Source organism: Emydura macquarii, unplaced genomic scaffold (assembly GCF_026122565.2).
Source record: "Emydura macquarii macquarii isolate MOO-44397 ecotype Brisbane River unplaced genomic scaffold, CSIRO-AGI_Emac_v2 contig_3220, whole genome shotgun sequence".
In the NCBI taxonomy this organism is placed as follows: Eukaryota; Metazoa; Chordata; order Testudines; family Chelidae; genus Emydura; species Emydura macquarii.
In genome coordinates this window covers 10,636,977-10,658,185 of record NW_027133357.1, presented here as the reverse complement: position 1 = coordinate 10,658,185, position 21,209 = coordinate 10,636,977, and the positions used below count along the sequence as shown (strand labels likewise).

Genomic DNA, 21,209 nt, shown 5'->3' with positions numbered 1-21,209 from the left:
ATCAGGGCACCTTTAAATTCACTGTCAACGTGCATTAGCAACCCCAGTAAGGCAAACAAAGCACTTCCCTGGAACACTGGACCCCAGTAAGGCAAACAAAGCACTTCCCTGGAAGTCAGACTTACTGGGATTCCCCAGATCTGCAAACTGTGGAGAAACTATTCTGCAGGTTGGAGCAGAGGCCTTATAAATAACCTTAATAACCATTTCTTTAACCATTTATTCCATTATCAGGTGTACCGTAAGGGACATCACAGACATGAGCAAATAAACAAGGAAACAAATTCCATTTACAAGTTGTTCTCCAAACAAACCAGACCATTCCTGCGTTTCACATTTGGTTTGCATTAAAGAAACGCATTTTCTGCATCGGGGCAATCCAGATAAACTGTACTCCCAAATGTTTTGATTTTTCAAATAATGGGTGCCCAGAGTGGGGTATTTGGCTAATCCGTATTCTGTCACATACATTGGACCTAAAAATGTGCACAGAGCTCTCATTAACTTTGGTGGCAGCTGAAAGCTTAGATTCAGGGAAGAAGAGATTCCCCAATTGAGAACAAGATTGAAATTCATAGGGCCAGAGCTGGAGTTGATCAGTGAAGACACCAGTTGAGGATCTGGCCCATACTGTCAAGGAATGTTAACACTTGGTGGTAGTGGAATTATCCCACAAAGAGGTTTTTTTTTAGTATCTTCCATTTAATTTGCGTGGCTTTCTGTGAACAAATGCCAGGTTGGGGTCAAATATTCAAAAGCAGCTCAGTGATTTAGGAGCCAGAGTCCCATTGTCAAGAATGACTTGTGCACTTAAGAGCTTAAAGTTCCATTAACTTACAAGACGACACAGGCTCCTAAATGCCCAGGTCCCTTTTAAAAATAGAATTAGGCCCCCAAGTCAATTTTTAACATTTTACTCTAGGTCCCTTATGGGATGCAAATTTAATAGGTTTAAATTAAATTGCCAATAAGGCGATCAGACCAGCCTTCTCTGGATTCAGGATTTCACAGCTAGATCATCTGGCTGCTTGGCACGGATTTCCACCATTCAACCCATAACAAAAATTACCTCCCTCTTTCACTGGTAAAGATGCTTTTGGATGCAGCCCATGGAAGTCACATTTCAAGGATTTTACACAGTATCTTCAATATGGAATTATTCAGGGAGCGTGTGCATGTGTAAGTAAGTGCACATCTCATGTATCACTTTGGCAATGTACCTACAAGACACCGCAACAGAAGCTTCCTACAGTCTCATATCCTTTTGGCCATCAGTAATCAGAACATACGTGACATAGGTGGAGAAGAAGTGACAAAACACAACCAGATGTTCCAGTCTTCAGCAGACATTTGACAACAGCTACACACACTCCAGAGAGAAGCGCTTGAAAGAGTTGGTGCTGTTGATTCCTGTATTGCCCATATTCCACCTTCTCCCAACTGGAGCAGAGCTTTGGTCCTTTGAGTCCAGTATCCTTCCTGCACACGACTCACGGTCAACGCTGGAAAGGACCAGTGATGATCAAAATTGACAAAGATAAAGCAGCTGGGAGATCACATCATGGAAAATCATCTTTATGCTGGAGTCACAAATTAAAGAGATTTCTGCTTGTATTCCATGTGCGGGAGAGAAGTGACGTGGCTTAAAGATGTTGATTCAACAACCCATTTCATCTAACAGAGCATAGCCTCCTTGATACAGGATGAAGTCAGCAATTTGATGGGAACAAGAAAGAAATGTACAATACTGGAACAATCCATTTTCACAAAGGAAACCAAACAAGGTAACATTTGAACAATATTAGGGACACTGCCAGAATTCAAGCATTTCAGGCATGAAGCCCATGTAAGACTAATGCTGGTGAACAGGGCCAAAGTGCTGGAGCAGAGAGGTAGGATAAGGTGATGTCTTTGAGCTAAAGTTCTCCATTGATCTTGACCCAAAGTGTGAAAGAGAATTTAAAAACTAAATACTATTTCATCAGCTCCAAATCCATCACATCTCCCTCACACACCTGGAGTGGACGCAACCCCACTTAACCTGTGGGAACAAAATCAAAAGGTTTATACTAGAGAAGGGACACAAAGCAACCCTCTTGGATTCATGCATTCCTGAACGCCGGGGTAGAATTTGGACCTGAATCCAAACTTTGCAGCTTGCTCCCTCAACTCCTGAAATAAGCTGTTTGTTTCCAAAACACACCTGCACTCTCTCTTCTTCATTCATGACCAGGACTATGGTATTCATGTCTCTAAAAGCAGGCAAGGATGCTAATAATGATGTACAAAATAGGATTTTTTCTCCCTCTGAATTATAGCCTGAAATATATTGTCATTTTGATTCTTAGTATTCAGACGCTTTCATGATTACTGAGGTGGTGTTGTCTAGGATAAAAGCAGGAGGTTAGTCTCCTGGGTTTTATTTCTCTCTGCCACTGACTTGCTCAGTAAGCCTAGGCAAGTCATTTAACCCTCCCCTGCCTCAGTTTCCCTATCTGTAAGCAGAAATATATTTAATGTTGTTAAATCATTTTGTGATCCTAAGACTCAAGGCCCAGGAGAAGTGCCAGATGTTTTTATTACTAGTAGGATTTTGATTTTACACATACAGTGTTTCGTCTAGAAATTCTTCAACTCATTTGCCAAATGCTTGCAGGAAACACTTCATCCATCACTGAAATGCAGCCACTTCTGGAGTGGAAAACAGCAACTGTTTAACAGCGCAGAGCAATGCCTGAATGGCACGGTGAATTGTAGGTAGGTATTCATGTAAGATAAGGGCAGGCATAACTTCCAAGGAAAGTAAACCTCTTTAGAACTGCTAGATCAGGAGGTAAATTTAGTATAGTCCTAATCTCCCTGTGAAAAATGGCTCAGTTGGCTGGCCTAACTTTGTTGTAGATCTAATATTACTTTATCTTATTCCTGTATGAGTGATCAACACTATTCCCCAGATCAGACCATCCCATCCTCCTCCCAGGCAGCAGGCTAAGCTCTGTCTCGACATTATAGGGGGCAAGTAAATGCTCAGTACAGTATCCCTGCTGCATCTCTTACCGCTCAATGATGCTGTTGTTACACTCGAGGTCATCAGCTACCGATTTCATTTGCTTCCGAAGTGCCTGCATTCTGATAAAGACACAAACAAGTCTTGTAATACTCATGCTGTGCTGCTAGTGGGAGGGTTTCCTGCAGAAGGGAAGCGGAAGTCCTCACCCTCAGGTAGGAGAACAGTGTGTGCAAAAGTAAATGGCTTAACATAGCAAAGAACACAAGAGAAACATTCCCCAGAGGGAGGTATAAGCCAGTCCTGCGAGTACAGTGCACAGAGCCCCCCTGCTTCAAGACACCCCCATTCTGAGTAGCAGGTTGCTATTCTGGAGTTTCCTGCATTGGCCTCCAGTCCCCTTCTCCCTCAACCCCTGTGCACCCGTGGGAGGGCTAGAAAGCTGGTTAACTCTGTCTGCTGTACAACAAACAAGGTCTCCCCTGCTCCTCCAAGTTCTCAAGCCTGTTCTGTTCAGATACCTACACCTAAAATCAACACAGTCACGCTTCATATCACGGTTCCATTCATAAACAGCTCATGAGGAGTTAACAGATGGTTACTAGAGGTGTGAATACATTGTGTATCAATTGTTGTAGAGTTCAACAGGCTACTTATCTCCGCGGCTTGTAACCCTCTATAACACGATGTGCTCCAATCCATTTATAAACACATACAAACGTATGACACTTGTTCACCCTTCGTAAACCATTTATAAATGGCACCTTAATATAAAGGGGGACCATTAACTCTCACATGGCTGGTATTGGTCCCTAGTCCAAGCCTAAACCGGACTATGGGGAAGCTTGTGACTCCGGCCTATACCTAGGCATAAGGGAACAACTTGTAATGGTGCACACAGGAGGAGCACTTCTCATTGGTTCCTGACATATTCCAGCTCCCTTCTCTCCTGGACTCACCTAAGTACCATGTCCTGATGTGCTGGATTCGTGTAAATTGGTGGGAGTGCGGAAGAGACCTGGGCCACGTTCAGTTTCTCCTGCAGGATTTTCTGAGATAACTTGTCCAAAGCCTGTGGAAGAGATGGAGACTTTACAGCCTGCAAATGACAGGCTCTCTCCTATATTCAACTCCAGCATCCTCGATGCTTAGAGGTTTTAATAGTGAGGGGGTTTTTAATGCTGAAGTAGAGGAGTGTGCAGATAACTATGGCCATCGCGTAAACCTCTCCAGGGAAAGCAACATTTTCCCCCACCTGTAAAACGGAAACTAATATGATTCCTCTACCTATATCACAGGAGTTTTGTGAGCGCTTCCAAGATTACAAATGCAAGATACTAGCTTGATTTTAAAAAAATCTACAGTGTAGTATCCATCTTCCGAGCAGAGAGGGGTTTAGAACAAACCGTACGTGATGGAGGTACTCCTGGCATCCCATCATCTCCACACCGCAAGCTGCTATAGAGTTGCTGAGCTTCTTCAAATGCTCTCTCATCTGCCAAATTTCCCTGTTCAGAAAAAACAAACCAACAAAAACTCCAGTCAAATATTTGGTAAGAATGGGAATTTTTATTTCTTTTTTCTTCTAAAAACCATGTTGGATTTGGGTTAAAATCTCCCAAGAAAGCAGATGAATGGTTCTCATTGTCACACCCATGTTATAATTTACCGTCACTCCTCAATTGTTTGAATAGCAACCACCTTAAGCAAAGCTGTGCAAAGATCACTAACAGTAAACTAATGGGGAAAATTTACCCTATGCAGAGAGATAACCAGAGACCATCATTTACAATTTAAGCAGTGCACACACACCTCGTGCTGATCTTCTTCATGAGGGTAAATTTCACTCTAAACGGCCATTTAAATTTGTAATTAACAATGGTGCGTTCTCCTTTCCTTGAGCTTGATCCTAAATCCCCTAGGCTAGTAGGACTCCCATTGACTTCAATGGGCTTTAGATCATGTCTTATGTGCTTAATCCCCATGCAGACGATAAGAAAGAAAAATAGGCATTGCATAAAAGTGAAGCATATATTGCACTTCTGTCTCAAAGCAATACACGAACACTTACTGTGCCTCTGCTGAGGTCAGTATCATAGCTGAGGAAACTGGAGCACAGGGAAGTGAAGTGACTTGCCTGAAGTCACACAGCACAACAATGGCTGAGCTGGGAATAGCACCTTAGGTTATGTCCACACTGCACATTAAAGCCAGGCTCTGACTCAGGTTTGAGGCTAAGCCCTGCTTCAGTCCACACACAGATCAATCTGACTTGGGTCAGCAAGCACTTAGGACCTGGGTCCTAGGACCCTACCAGTGGAGCGGGTCAGAGCCGGAGTCCTGTCAGGACTTGGGTTCAAGCCCCATCATTTTGCAGTGTGGACTCAAGTCAAGCAGCAGACCATATCAGAAGGTCTGGGTAGTGCGCTATAGATGTGTTATCACAGCTAAGAGACCCGGCTCCAGCAATTGTAAACCCAGCCAGATCCTCAAGCACAGGTTTGGAAACACCTCGTCCACAAGCTGAGGTCCCACAGACCCGGTCTGACAAGGCAGTAGAGACATATCCCAGAATCCTGATTTCTGCTTCCCTACTTTAGGGCCAAATACCGCTGACTTTATCCCCATATTAGTAGTAGTAGCTTTATGCGAAGGCTTAGAGGCCCCAGTCAAGGATCAGCGTCCCGCTACGCTAGGCGCTGTGCAGACAAGTCAAGAGAACAGTCGCTGCCCCAAGGAGCTCAGATTACTCCCAAGCGACGGGATCACGAGACAAGCAGAATGATTGGAGGTGAATGGCTAGACCACCTCCCTAACGGAGCTATTCACACCCCCGAGGTGGGCAGATCTCAGTATTCGGTCCTTCTGTTCAGACTAACAGCTGGCACATGCAAATCACCAACCGCATCACCGGTGCGTTTCAGACCAAGAATCTGTCTACAACCTTTGGGGGACTCACCCTGTTCTCACCTGTGCTACATGCCTGAGTGCAACAGTGCCTCCTAGTGGAGGAATATGACAGATGAAACACTCCTCATACGGAAAAAGATTTTAAGTTTGTTTCGGCTTTATTTTTATTTTAATTTAAAAGCAAACAGTCCACCTCCACCCCATCACACCACAAAACCCAACCCACTGAACAAGGACCAATCCCAAACAAGCCAATTAAAAACAACGTGAAAGTAAAAAACAACTCTGACCTTAAACAAGGGAAATCCGATAGAAGAAAAAAGGAAACAAGAGGAATCTTTTAAAAAACCCGCACCCATGCAACTCTCTCAGAAGCCTAAATGGGACTTTCCTGCTGCAGAGGCCTCAGATTGTCCCTCTGCAAAGGGGTAAATTTCATCCTCCGAGAAAAAACTCCCACTGCAGTCAACAAGAGATTCAACGGCACAAGGAATGGGGACTGCAGGATCGCATCCGTTGTTATGTTCAAGAACTCCTTCCCCTACCCAGGAAATGCAGCCACCTTCGGGTACAGGGGGGCAGCTAGTCAAAATGGCTGCACATCACAGAATCAGAAAAGGGGGGGGAAGGAAGGCCCTTCAAGAGGTTGTCTAGTCCACCTCTCCCAGGAAGCAGGATTACGGATACCTTGTGCATCCGGCACAATTGCGCGGGACAAAGAAAGAAAACGGTAGCCAAGGACACCAAGGCAGATGCTTGCTCCTGAAAAAAAGTGTCCTAGGCTCTTTGAGATACACCTATAGGGAGGAGCTTCACTCCCAATCTTGTCCTAAAAGTTCCTCCTCCTCCCGCCCCACAATAAACGTTACTCAACTCAAACCCATCTCTGAAACAGAGGCGCCAAACCAAAAGCAAGTTCTAATACTAACTTCTAGAAAATCATTCCCACACCCCTAACGCCTTGGGGAGAAGATGCTCCAGTTTAAAAGCCACTTTGCAATGAAAACTCAATCTCGACAACAACCACTTCTCCCAAGCAACTCCACTTTTCTTTTCTTTTTTTTGCTGTAATAAATCACTGTGCAGCACTCAATCACCGTAGGGCAATTTGCTTTCAGCGATATTCCCCAAACACCTTTTAACGTAAAACCATTCCTTGCAAGTGGAGTTCTCCGTCTTAATGGCAGCTTCATTGTGGTAGAAGAAATCTTCCTGTGGAGTGAACAAAGAAGGCAGACACTTGAAGGGAAGCTGTGGCAGTTTTGCACTGGGTGGGAGGGTCAGTTGGATTTTTTTTAAATGCTGCCACATGGGCGTTCCCTAATACAGAGGTGTAAGGGGACAGCCAGAGAAATCAGCCCCTTTTCTCTTCTCCCTCAACTCTGTTCAGTACTTAGCCAGCCAGGGAATTAATTTTCTCTTCCTCTTCCCCACTGATAACTGTTTCCTGTGCTCTGATCAGCTCTGATTAGACCCTGATCAGCCAATTGGACAGAGCACTGGACGGGGACTCCAGAGACCTGGGTTCTGGCTCTGGTTCTGCCACTGCCTTGCTGGTTGACCTTGGGCAAGTCACTTTGCCTTCCCATGCCTCAGTTTCCCCATCTGTAAAACGAGGACAGTGATACTGCCCTCCTTCGAATAAGCGTTTTGAAATCTACTGATGAAAAATGCCATATAAACGAGCCGGGTATTATTAATACCCTGTAATGACTTACGCACACGTTGAAAGCCTATTGACACTAAAAACAGCCCAGTGAGGTTAGGTGAGGTCCTAGACTATAAGCTCTTTCAGGCAGGAAACAGGTCTGTTATGTTAAGATACAGCACCTACCACAATGAGGCTGTCATCCCTGACCCGGCCTGTAAGGTGCTACTGCAATACAAATTAGCGTAATAATAAACATAGGAAATATCTTCGAACTAGAGGTGGGTCCTCAAGCCCCATGATCCAGAGCCAAGCTTTGCAGACCAAACCCAGACCTGCATCCAAACAATCCAACAGTTGGGGGGCGGGGGGTTCACAATCTGAATCTACATTCAGTCTTTCCCAGGGTTCTTCGGATTCAGACCATCGCAGAAATCAATACAGGCTAGAACATGGGCTCAGACCTGGGCCAGTCTCCAGTTACAGCCATGGGCACCTTTAGGAACATCGCCGTCAGCGCCTCTCCACCAGACTTCTTAATAAGCTCTTCTGCAGAGCAACGGCCGAGAAATATTTAGCATAGGATAAAAAACACGGGAGAAGCAGTAGCTGCCTTAGAGGGCTTCTTACTAGCTTTGAGCCTCTTACTCTTTCCTCCCCAACCCCAGTGGGAGTTACTAGTCATCTGTCTTGTGTCACGCCCCAGCATTAGCGTAAAGCTTGGAGACCTTTAGGAGCTACGAGGGGTTTTTGGAAGGACGACTCTACATATTGATGTTCATAGGAACCGAAGTGCCTGCACCAGGGTGATCCCAACCCACCTTGAATCCCACAGATGTGAACACACAGAGGTTCCCACCAAAGTACCGGCTCTGGTTACATGGAAAACTAGAGCCCAGATACCTGCTATGACACACAGGACCACAGGTAAAGAAGAGAGCATGGCCATTACCTGGTTATGCTCCCATGGGTAGCCAGCACAGCTTGATATTTCTGTACACAGTCGTCCTGGAAAACTGACAGAACTTTTTTGGCCAAATGCCCTAAATTCAACCTGAAAAGATTGGGGCAGAGAGGAAAAAAAGAGAATGAGCATTGTGTCCTTAAATGAGTGGGATTCAATCCCATGGTTCTAGTGACAGGAAGGCTGAGGTCATCTCCAGCAAGAAAAGGAGAGAGGGTGCTGGACTTTCTGAAGGGATGGCGAATTCTGCTGTGGTGTATAGAACAAATGAGTCCCAGGCACACTCTTGTAGGAAAACTCTCTAGTGGGGAAAAACTGTCTAAAAGCGCCTGTGGGATTTAGGAGCACAAGTCCTACTGACTGCTAGTAGGACTTGTGCTCCTAAATCCCACAGGCGCTTTTGAAAATCTCCACCTTAAAGTTTAAGGAGAAGGTCCACAGCTACATTGGATCTGATAAAATATACAGGGGGTATAAACTCTCTCATGTCAGGTGAGCATCTAAGTATTTTATTAAGTTCTACTGGCCTCAGTTGGGTTTGGGGGAGATTTTTTAAAGCCCAAGGGCCATTTAGGCACCTAATTGTCACTGAAAGTTAAGCACATGCTTAATTGGTTTCCTGAACAGCGGTCTTCGTACATAAGCCAGCCACTAATTGCTGGTGGGCAGCAACCTCTGGGCAGGTTGTTTCATCATTATCCATGAATATTATTTTTAATTTTTATTGTGATGGCCCCTCAAAGTGCCAGTCAGGGATTGGATACTTTTGCGCTAGGTGCTGTATAATATAATGAAAAAAAAAGTCTCTGCCCCAAAGATCTTACAGGCCAAGTATATTTACACTATGGGGTTTCATGCACCATCTTCTAAAGCAGTTTGTAGGTTGGTTGGGATGAAAGGGCCTGGATCAATAAACTGATTGACAGGGAAGTCATTTAAAACCCGACATGCTTAGCATTGATCATCTGAACGTTTTACGTCTCTTCAAAATGAATAAAAAACGTCAAACATCAAGCAGCCCTATTAACTGTGGCCAGGTGGTAAAGACACAAACAATGGATACTTTACTTACTTATCCAGCTTGTGTATTTGTTCCTCATTATAGGCCAGCCCTAGAAAAGAGAGAGCTCGTTACTTATCGGCCACATGCCAGGAAAGAACGCTGGAACCTCCCACATTCAGACTGATACACAGAGGCGCACACGCACCGCGACTGCTCTATAGCAAGAGACTGCGAGACAAAAATTGCAGCTCCATTTTTCAAACAGCAGGTTCTAGTAAATGGCAGCAGGTTGCCTAGCTCACCAACTTCAGCTACTTACGCAGACTCATCCTGGCCTTCTTAAATTGCTTGTATAGGAGTTGCATCTTCTCGAGGCAGCATTCCATCTGCCGGATGCTGTGGAACCAGGACATGAGATTCATTTTCTTTCCATCCCAATGTTCAATTCAACCTCAGTTCAGACGAGGAGCTGGGTCTGCAGCATCCCACTTCCCTATGAGCTGCACAGAGCGCCCAGACATCCCTTGCCCTTGGGAGGCTGTGTTCCCTAGTGGATACAGCACACCTAGGTTCTATTCCCAGCTCTGCCACTGGCCTACCAGGTGACCCTGGGCACTTCCCCTGTCTGTGGCTCAGTTTTCCCATCTTTAAAATAGGGATAGTTGTATTGATCTCCTTTGTAAAGCCTTTTGAGATTGACTAATGAACAGCTCTACACAAAAGCGTTATTTATTACCCTAGTGGGACTTTACAATCCAGGTAGCTAAGACCAGTTCTTAGGCATTCACTTGTCTCCTCACACAGTGAGCCACCAACTCCCTCCTCATTATGACTACTCCTAGCACTTACTTGGCTCCTGACATTAGGGTATCTGGGCTTCTCACTGGGCTGAAGCTAAGACTTTAAAGATCTCAAGAAGGCTGTACCTACACTGAGCCTTGTGTTAAGTTTTCTGGCATTGCCCCAGCAGAAGCCTTTGCGTAGAAAGAGCACAAGTGGGTGTCTTTGCCACTGCATTGTTTAGCCCTGCCCTGAGTGGGGCTAGATGACACAGGGGTTGAAACACCACTATCCAGTCCACACGCTGTTGCTACCAGAGGTGAGAGGCACCAGCAGATTTTCAATAAAAGCTCAGTGCAGACAAGACTCAAGTCTCCCCCTGCTCCAGCCAGCCAGGAATTCATCAGCAGGCAAAGGCTGGCCGAAGAAGGCTGCCCTGCAGCTCTTACCCCAGAGGGCCAGGATCAGGCTGATTCATCCTTAAAAACACACCCGTTATCGTGGTTGTTTCTGGGCGCACCCACAGTGTTGCAAGGCGTTTTCCAAGCAGAACAGCCCCTGCCCCAAAGAGACTTCCCAGTGGTGGTGACAACTGCAAGCTTCTTCTCCCCCACCCCCAGCTTGTATTACCCCTGGTATTGTGGTGTTGGGTGGCGGGACAGAGAGGAACACAGCTCCCCTACCTCTGCCCAGAGCAGATAGGTGCTGCTGCCCCTTCCCCCCCAGGCCTGGGGACAGCAGGTCTCCCTCCCCTATTAGTTCAGCTGGTGCAGTGAGAGCTCCCCTCCTGACTCAATCTACTTTACCCCCTGCGTATGGCCCCTCTGATTTAGGGTGTTGCTTGTTCCTGGTGCAGGGACTGGGCATCGTTCATGGGTCCACCCTTCTGGCAGTCAAACAAAAGCCACAGACGTGGCTGGTGCAGCACCGCCTCTGGGTGCAGGTGGGGAAGCGCAGGCATTTAAACACGCTTGTTGATCTTGAGCTAACGGGGAAGTTGGGAGTCCGACAAGAAAACCTCAGACTGACTCAGAGGTGGGTGTGTTTGGGAGACCGTGTCTGAGACCACCTTCTCATTGTCCAAGCGCCCGAGAGACGTGCTCTGCCAGCCTCACATCTCCACCCATGCTGCCCCCCGAGTCTCCATTTAACCTCCTCTCCATCCGCTCCTTTAGGTTCGGCTCTTGGCCGTTCCTCCCCCAGCACCGCCTTCATCCTCTACAGCTGTCGATTCATTCGCACTGCTCCGTTTCCCCATCTCCTTCCAAATGGATGTCCCGTCCCTCCAAACTTCTCTGCCTTGCGTTAGCTTATCATCAGCCATCACCCATCATGGATACTGTAAGGCTTTCCATGTTGGACATTATAAAAATAAGCTGCCTTCTAACTATAGCTTAGTTTGAACAGCAATGACCTGGAAACACAGAGGTTTCTGAGTACAGTCTGTTCTGGCTCCTGGACTCCTTGGGAAAAGCTCAGGCTTTGGCTTTGTTCGCTAACAGTCCCTAGCACTCTAATCCAGGAAACTGGCAGCTTCAGTGCAAGTGTTAGATAAGAATGATAAAGAGCATCCATGAGATCAAATGCCACCAGAGACTGTGGCACTTCAGTGTATACACACAGCTCCTCTATCAGTTCAGATGCACGTTTCTCCTAGAAGCTGGGACTGAATTGTTCTCATAGCAGAAAGTGAAACAAGTTCCAAATAAGCAGCCTGGAGTGAACTCACACTCCCTAGAATCACAGCTGGCGTTAATAAGCCAATGCACATGCACCAGGAACGCTACTAGAAGGTTACAGGCGAGTGTGGGCCAGTGGATAGGGCCTGGGCCGGCGAGTTGACAGTCATAAAACCATAGGGTTAGAAGGGACCACAAGGGTCATCTAGTCTAACCCCCTGCCAAGATGCAGGGTTTGTTGTGTTGTGTGTGACGATCCTGGGTCCTATTCCCAGTTCTGCCACTGACTCCATTTTCCACATTTGAGAAAATGAGGGTAATTATTAGATTGAACTGGAAAATGGGGAAAAATGCTGAAATATTTGGAGCCAATTTTTCAACATTTTCCCATTAGCTCTGACAATGATACCTTTAGAAAGGGCTTTGAGCTGTATGGTTGAAAGGCATTTTAGTATGTCCAAAGTAATATTAGTGCTATAACAATACAGCTATTAATATTATTTTATATTCAAGTGCAAAATGTGTCAAATATTGGCAGTGTACTGGAACTCTATATGCACATATATACAGTACATCACTTATATTTGACAAAGTTGTTATCAACATCTTGCACTTAAATGCAAAGTAATATTAATATTAAAACCTGTATCATTCACTGTGTACACAAATATTGGTAGTGTACTGTAACTTATAGTGTGTGTGAATACAAATGTATACGGAGGTGTGTACAGCCGTATACACACAATTGCATATGAAAACCTATTAACGTTTTCATTATTAAACAGACATTTATGCCACAAACCTTCTGTTTTCATGTGCCTGTTTCCTGTGCTCTAACAACTCAGACAAGAGAGAGTCCAGTGTCCCTTGATATTCCGAGATGCTGTGGGAACATCTGGAGAGGTCTTCAGTGACCTAAAGTGGGAAAGAAAAGGTCCAGATCAGGTCCCTCCATTAATCAGAGAAGTTCCACATGGCCTTCTCAGCTCCTCCCACCCAGCACCCGTAGCTGGAACTACACACTCCAACTTACAGTTTGCAGTTTTGTTTTCACCTCAGCCAGATCCTTCAGCTCTGGAATCTTGTTCCCTCCAAAAACAGAGTCAAACCTGTGAGAAAGACAGAAATCAAAGCTTATTAAACCAGAGGGTGGATTCAGAAGGGTTTTTCCTGCTCTGGGGAAGAGGAGCAGATATCACCTGGGCAAATGAAAACCATCCTCTTAAGCTGGTAGTTTCAAAGGCATCTAGGAGATTTAGATGCACAGCTCCCATTGAAGTGAATGGGAGTCACATCTAAATCCCCCAAGGCAGCTCTTTCAGCAATAAAATAACCCATTCCCAACTCCAATAAACCATTTTCCACCAGAGAGGATAAAACAAAGGAAGACGTAAGAGCTGAGGATGGGTTCAGATTTCACTGAAGCAGCAGTGACAGCAACGGATGTATTTAGCAGGATTGTCTGATATTTCCCTTTAGTTTGGTCTCTGATGCAAGTTCCAATAATGGAGCCTCTTGAAAGGAAATAAAAGGCACAGCAACAAAGAGTGCGGTCAGGCTGGATGCGGTGCTCAGTGGAAATGCACTGAAATGAGTTTGAATCCTAGAGGTTAGAGGAAAAAAGATGCACATTAAGTCATCTAGTCCATCCTCCCTAGCCAACGCAGGATTGTTCCTTACAGTAGATTCTCCAGAGTTTTGTCCATTCTTGGTCCAAAGGACAGGGATTCCACCCATTTTCCTAGGAAAACCATGTCTCAGTCTGACAGACCTCCCCCTAGGATTTAGGTTAAAGCAGCGTAAGCCACTCTTCACATGATTTTAATTTTCCTGAGCAACAAGGCTCTCTTTTTCCATTTGTATTAAGCTGAAGATTCCAGCGCTGGTGTCTCCTTGAATTTATGCGGTGACTTCATCTCTGTGGCTTATAGAGGTTTGCCATACCCTATAATATTCCGTCTGAAAAACTCCAGAGAGCAGCCAGACCGGCAGGGACTAAAATTCAGGTTCTTATGAAACTGGAGACTGATCATCCAAGGGGAAAATAAGATAACCATTCAGCTCAGACATTCCCGAGCATTCCCCGGGTACAAGGATTGCAGGAATTCTTCTAACACTATCCAGCAACCCAGTTTGCTCCTCGGTCTATTTCTCCAGTGCCCCAATCTTCAAGTGCACAATACCAACAAATGACCGACAATGGCTCCTGACAAGTTCCTCCTGCACACAAAGCATTGCCTTGGTCACTTCACTTTAGGAATAATAATAAATATCATCAAGCTCTTAGAAAGCAATTTTTAATCAGTAGACATCACAGTGCTTTACAAGGGAGGTCAGTGTCATTAGCTACTTTCTACAGATGGGGAAACCAAGGCCAGACAGAGACCATGACTCACTGAAGGTTACCAAGGGGCAGGAGGCAGGAATAGAAGCTGGGTCTCCTGAGTCCCAGCCCAGTGCTCTATCCCATAGGCTGCGCTGCCAAGCGCTGCCTCGTGTGGTGAGCTAGATCCAGTTTCTAGTGGACCGGTGTCCACACCACCAAAACTGCCACCACTGGTCAGAGATCTCGGCACAGAAGACAAGGACTGAATGGGCCCCGGAGACAGAATGAGAAGGTGGTTCAGAGGTTCGGGGTGGAGGTAAATAGGCAGGGGGCAGAGGTGGGATACTTGCACTGTCCATGTTGTACCAGTTCTGTGGATAATAAAGGACCTCAGCCTCTTTGGTGGTCAGCGGGGTTTTCTGCCTGATGTTCACCTCTGGATCCCTTGTTTGCATCTTGTGAACTACATCCTCTGCCCTTATTTTTGATTCTGTGTCTCCTGCAGTCAGTTCAGTCACAGGTTCTGTGGCTGTGCTTTCATCTGAGGCAACAGGTCTTTGTTGTTAACCTGGTGAGCTGGATTTAAATAGGCAGCACCAGATTCACCACAGAGACGTGAACAGAGCTCTACCCATTTTCCGTCACACCTGAGAGCAGGAGACATTTCAACACAGAAGGTGGGAAACCTACATCAGCCCACGTCCGGGGAGGAGAACATGTCCTTTGGGTTTATATTATCCAAGGACCCTCTAACTGATGCCCCAGTCCAGTAGGTGGGGGCCGCCAAAGACACCTCAGCTGGGTTTTTCCAAAGCACCAGTGTGAACTGAAGGAGCACAAATCCCCATGGCTTTCAGTCAGATTTGTGCTCCCGAGTCACGCAGGGGTGTTTGAAACTTCCCCTCTTCATCCCTAATGTCCTGAGAGCTACAAGAGCGTCTCTTCAAGCTCAAACGACAGGGGCCGACGCCTGTGCCCATGAGGAGCAGAGGTGCATGAGTTCTGCCCCTTATCAGACCAGCCCGTGTGCAGCCGTGGAGCGCCCAGCACCGGCGCCTGCGTTACACCTTGCTGCAGAACTAACAACAAAGTGACACTTACAACATGAAAGCCTTCACCTCGGTGTGTTGCAAGCAGGTCAGCATCGAAACGGCTGTTTCCTTTCTTTCCAGAACCCGGGAGCACTCAGCTTTCAGGCTCTTACTGCGAAGAGAAGGGTTTGTCTGACGTCACCCAGCGCCCCTCGCCCTCCATGCAGAGCTGAGGGGTGCAATGCAACTCAACTTCCTTTCAGCCACATCTGCCCCGCCACCCTCCCACCCCGGCCTTGTGTGTCAGGGTTTCCTTTGGGAGCTTGTAACTATGAAGGGTAGAATATGTGAGTAAATATGCAACTCTATCGTTTACTCACCTGTTATCGGGGGCCTTACAATGAGAGAGAGAGAGAGAGAGAGAGAGTTCTTACCCCAAACAGCTCACAGTCTAAACAGGCAAGACATTGTACTAGGTGCATTAACAGTGCTCTGTTCATCCCCCATGGCCTGAACTGAACCGACCCATCAGAGTCCGACTGTGACTAGAGCACAGCCAGTATGGGGACAAGGATTCCATCTGGAACACATGTTCTGGATAAATCTGCTGGAAGCCCTCAGCTGCATCTTTAATAGGCACACGCATGCACACCCGCACCCTTCTGTAGTTGAGAAGCAGAGAGACTATCCCCAATGGTTTTATTTTTTACATCTAACATTACACGCGCACGCACGCACGTCATAGTGTTGGGCCAAACCACTGAAGGCTACACAGTGACACTACAGGGCCTGGGGTACCGCTGTATCACACGACTGGGGGATTGTACACGTAAGCCATCTGGTTCTCAAACACGAGTTATTTCTATCAGCTACACAGCGAGAAAAGAAATCAAACCACTCCCACTGTTCCTTACACACCACCACCAAGGTAGGCCGGCCGTCATGTACTCACATCACCCAGTAAAGCCCCCTCAGAATAAGCTCTTGACATGTCAGAAGTGACCGAGATATCCTCAGCGTCTGGTGAACTGCACTCAGCACAGCCTAGAATGCAAAAGGGCACCACCAATGATTACTCCTTCACCTGTGCATGATTTCCAAAGCCTACTTCAATCCTGAGCTGAAATCCCGAACGTACCTTTGCCGTGCTGCAGTCAGCTAGGACATCGACCTTTGGGACAAACTTTGGAAAGTCAAGCGCCGCTGAAAACAAAAGAGACGTCATTCAGATCCCATATCCCCCAGCTAGACCTCTGTGCTTCGCATCAGGCATGTTTGCTTCATTAACAGACAGACTCCTGCAGTTGTACTTCGCTGGATCAACATTGACATCTAGTGCTCACTTAGGCAAACCACAGATATTACACTCACCCCATGTAGGGTAACCTTTTCTAAATCTCCCACGTGACTCAGAAGCCTAAGTTCTACTTTCAGAAATTACTTAGGAGATGTATAAAATTTTACCCTACATCTTGGAAGTTGTACTGTCAGGTTCTGTGCATAAAACCCAAATAGGAATTTAACTGGCTCCACTCTCAACAAATGTTTTAACATACAGACAACACAGAAGGCATCCTTCCCCAAAGCTTTCTAGGCACTTCTCGGTCTAATCTGATGGGAAGGATAACATTCTCCTCTTCAGCTCACATTGTGGGTCTTTGCAATACACTTTGCCCTGGAGTTCTGTGCATGCAACAGAGAGACTATAAAGCAGAGAACTGCAGCGTGGATCCCAATACATGAAAGTACTTGGCAATTATAGAGCACTTTTTATCTCTGAAGTGCATTATGAATATTCACTAATTAATCCTCTTCACTCCTTTAAGACATAGCTAAAAAGTATCTTCTCCATTTTACAGCTCGAGAATGAGAGGCAGAGCAGTTTCACTCAAGCCCGTCCAGGGGCTGTGTCAGATAGGGGGTTAGAAGCCAGGAATTCCTTGTTCCTAGTCCTGCACCCAGATCACTAGCCCACATCTCTGGGTTCAGTGGAGCAGATCAGAGCTCAGACGATATTGTCTGACAGTAGCAACTCAAGGTCACAGCCAGGTTCTGGGCCCATGGTGCTGGCACTCTACATAGACGTCAGGAGATGGTTCCCACCCTAACAAGTAATCTGAACAGACAAGACAGACAAATCATGGGAAAATATTATTATTATTCCCATTTTACAGCTTGGGGACTGAGGCTGAGAAAGATTAAATGACTTCCCCAGGAGCACACAGGAAATCTGTGTCAGAGATGGAAAACCAAACCCAGCCCAGTCTCGTATCAATGCCTTAACCACAAAACCATCTCTTCTTCTCCACTGAGCTTTGCCCTAATAATTTCCATCTCTCCAATGAGAATCCAGATGAAATGACCAAGAGCCCTGTAACAGGAGGACATCGCAAGAGTGACCCTATGCGTGCATACACAGATGGCGGAAATGAAACCCACTAAAAGAGCTCAAGTGGCTGGACGGGAAGCAGAAGGCTCCATTTTACGAGAGAACTGTACTCACGATCTCTGAATTTCACTCCCACGGGCTCCTCCGGTTCTATGCTCAGTAAGGTGAGAGGGCTATTTTCTGTGGTGGTGGAGAAATCGTGAGCCTGTAGGTTGGGTTCCAATTGATATGGGTGACCTTCCAAAAAATATTCTTGATGGTGAGGGGCTATATCTGTCTGTGTGAAGACAGCTTCTAAAAATACGGTGGCACTGAAACAAAACCAACAACAAGTAAGGGAAAGGAAGGGAAGGACATGAGGTCATCAGCACCCAAGATGATTTCAAACAACAGTCTATAGTTTGGCTATTCTTCCGCCCCCCAAAAAACTGCTCTTTAGTTGATCATTCACCAAAGGAAGCTCAGTTGAGATTCAGCAGCAGCTTTCTGGAAGCACGCTTGTTCACACGGATGTTTATGTGGATCGCCATTGCTTTAGCATGTCATTTCAAAGCTGTATCAGCCTGACCTAACTCACAATGAAGTCAGTGGGAGACTTTCCTTTGGCATCAGTTGGTTTTGGATTATGCCCGATACGAGCTAAACACACTGAAGAATAACTTCTCCTCCAATGAAACGCAGCCTCCAGTGGAGTGTGGGGCAGCAGAGCAGGCATACGGGGACAGCAATAAGCAACCCCTTCCAGCTAATGCAGTTCCCTTGGAAAGCTCAGCTCAGCATTAAACTGAACCTTCTGCTTTTCCCACCAGTTTTTCCAGCTGGTTTAAGTAGAGGTGGAAAGAGAACAAGTGCCTCTCCCCAGTTCACACAGTAAGCCTGTAGTAAAATACATCTGACGAAGTGGGTTGCAGCCCACGAAAGCTTATGCCTGCAGAAATTTGTTAGTCTGTAAGGAGCTATAGGACTCTCATTGTTTTTGCTGTATACAGACTAACACGGCTACCCCTCTGGAACTTTAAGCCTGTAGTGAAAATGTGGCCTGCAACTCAGGACTCCTGGATTCTTCTCTCAGATTTGCCACTAACCAGGCATTCCCTACCAGAGTTAAGCCGCGCTTACGTGTTGTAGGAGTGGATGTAGATGCGGTGCATGGCAGCTTGCTGCAGGGAGAAGACATGGACCACTATCCTGTGCAGGATGTCATTGGTTTCAGCAAAAAACTGATCGAAGCCCCAGCATTTTTCCTGATCAACTTCCAGGATGTTAGCCAGGATGGGGACAAGCTGGCTCTTCAGTCCCCTGAAGCAAAGGAAAGGAAATCAAGACGTTACTTCTCCACTTACACCCACACAGAAGGTAATGTATTCCAATGGATAGGATGCTGGACTGGGAATCAGGAGACCTGGGTTCTATTCCCACCTCTGCCAACCTCTGCCACCCTGGGCAAATCACCTCCCCTTTCTGTGCTGCTGTAAAACAGAGCTAATGCTAGACCTTCTTTTGTTAAGTGCCTTGAGACCCATGAAACGCACACTCCTTGGGTTAAGAACCCATGCACTACATGATCCTGATCCAACTCCCTTTGCCCTCTTTCCAATCCATTTCAAAGTGAGCTGGACTGGGAATTATGAGGACTACGTATCATCAGGTTGTATGCCACTCACTCCCTGTTTCATGGCATGGCCGACTAGCTTCCCTCACGAGCTCTCAGGAACACGTGGCTCGTGCTTTGTCATCATTAAGCATTCGTTCAGCATTCCTTGACACAGCCCCATACAATATTCATCCCGCATCCACGGGCTTGTCACATGCATTTCTCCAGCTGCTCCATTACAATTTTCGCCCTCACAAATGAATCAAACTCAGGACCCAGAGAGTTGGTTTTCCCAATCTTCATTTCCCTGGGGATGTAACACAGAATAAATAGACGGGTTCACAGGCTGTCAGGCAGGAAGAGACAGACTGAATAAGCCTCTTTGCAATCCTTGAAGCCTCATTTTATATAATAGGAAATGGGCAGGAGAGAAGGATTGTGCTGGAGGAGCGAACGGGGGGTTTAAGAAATGAATGCATTTCCTTTTAAGGTGAATGGAGTGCTGGTGAAAAAGTGCCGGGCTGACAGCCCTAGAGACCGAAATCCCCTTTTTATCCACACGAGAGGGAAGGCACAGACAGCCGCAGGTGAAGAGCAGAGCCACTCGGGAATATTTTTTAATGAATTGATTTTTCGCCCATTTGTTCAAGTTGAAGCCGTTTGTGAAAAAGGGTCAGTTTTATTCAATCTCCCAACTCAAAAAATTATTGTTGGTGTTTTTTGTTTGTTTTTAATGTTGACACGCCGCATTTTGGCATTTTCAAAGTGAAAGGTTTTGTTTTTTCCAATTGAAAGGACTTGTTCAAAGTTTTAGTGAATTTAAACTAAAAAGGGTTTTAGGCAAAAAAAAGCTGAAATCAGAACAAAATGTTTTTTGATTGACAAAAGGGAACATTTTTAAAAAAAAGTGTTTTGAGTCAGGCACATTTTCTAGATTCTCTCTTCTTCCCAATTTAGGATGGGAAAAATTTGAAAATTTTCACAGGACGGGAAAGCCATTTCTCACGTAGCTCTGGTCAAGTGTTTACCTTGCCCCATCACTAGGTTTCAACCCTGACCTCAGGTGCACACAGCACCGTCATGGGCATAGTACAAGAACCTGAATAAAACAGACCTGGAAGGAGCAGGGATCATTTTTATGATACTGGTGTGTTTTACAATGCAGATGCTTGCCCATTGGGAACTGGCCTAATTCTATGGACATGTATTTCACAGGGACCATCAGAAGGGTGACAACAGAATTTGGTTTCTTTAATTTTCATCAGCTGTTTGAAGGCAATGAGATACAAAACGTGGTCTTTTGCTGCATAGGTTCAAGTGCCTTAGCACTGAAACTCCAGCTTCTGATGTTTCTGGGGAAACTTGTAAAGAAACCCACTCACTGTATAAAAGAAATAGAATTGCAATGGTGTACTCTATTCATTTCTTTTCCTCTCAAGAGCCATGAGAAGAGGAAGCAGAGGGGAAGTTTTTAAGTTTCTATCACCTCAAAGCATGTTAAAAGAAAGGACACCGGGACAGAGGCTGCAAAGTACTAGAATGACTATTCCAAAAAGGAGCACGCCAGTGATGTAAACCTTTTCCAATTCCCTCCCATAATGCACTTCATCCTGACACTTACAAACATGAATGAATCCAAACTCCTTTGTGTACTAGGGGAGTATAATTATTTACATTTTGCAGATGAGAAGACAGAGGCACAGAGAAGGAAAATGACAAAACCCCCAAGTTAACCACATTTATTTTTGCCCAGTGCTGCACGGCGAGTCAGCACTAGGGATAGAACCCAGGAGTTCTGGCCCAGACGTCTCATTCTTTAACTACCAGCCTGTGCTAACTCAAACGCAGTGGTTAGTGCATATTCTGCAATACACAACC

At 45.9% G+C, this 21,209-nt stretch overlaps 1 protein-coding gene across 1 annotated transcript in view; it reads right to left on the bottom strand.

The window, feature by feature from the left end:
- Positions 1–206: 206 nt before the first annotated feature.
- IKBKE (inhibitor of nuclear factor kappa B kinase subunit epsilon) overlaps positions 207–21,209 on the bottom strand; it is a 28,334-nt gene continuing 7,331 nt past the window's right edge. Inside the window, exons 7-20 of the mRNA XM_067531504.1 lie at positions 18,857–19,036; positions 17,852–18,048; positions 16,487–16,551; positions 16,301–16,392; positions 15,419–15,520; positions 13,025–13,100; positions 12,794–12,906; positions 9,852–9,928; positions 9,602–9,641; positions 8,518–8,619; positions 4,419–4,515; positions 3,967–4,079; positions 3,058–3,129; positions 207–2,041 (exon numbers count right to left, since the gene is read on the bottom strand). Of these exons, the coding sequence (XP_067387605.1) occupies positions 2,008–2,041; positions 3,058–3,129; positions 3,967–4,079; positions 4,419–4,515; positions 8,518–8,619; positions 9,602–9,641; positions 9,852–9,928; positions 12,794–12,906; positions 13,025–13,100; positions 15,419–15,520; positions 16,301–16,392; positions 16,487–16,551; positions 17,852–18,048; positions 18,857–19,036 (1,360 nt within the window). The 3' untranslated portion in view covers positions 207–2,007. The remainder of the gene's footprint in view (positions 2,042–3,057; positions 3,130–3,966; positions 4,080–4,418; positions 4,516–8,517; positions 8,620–9,601; positions 9,642–9,851; positions 9,929–12,793; positions 12,907–13,024; positions 13,101–15,418; positions 15,521–16,300; positions 16,393–16,486; positions 16,552–17,851; positions 18,049–18,856; positions 19,037–21,209) is intronic.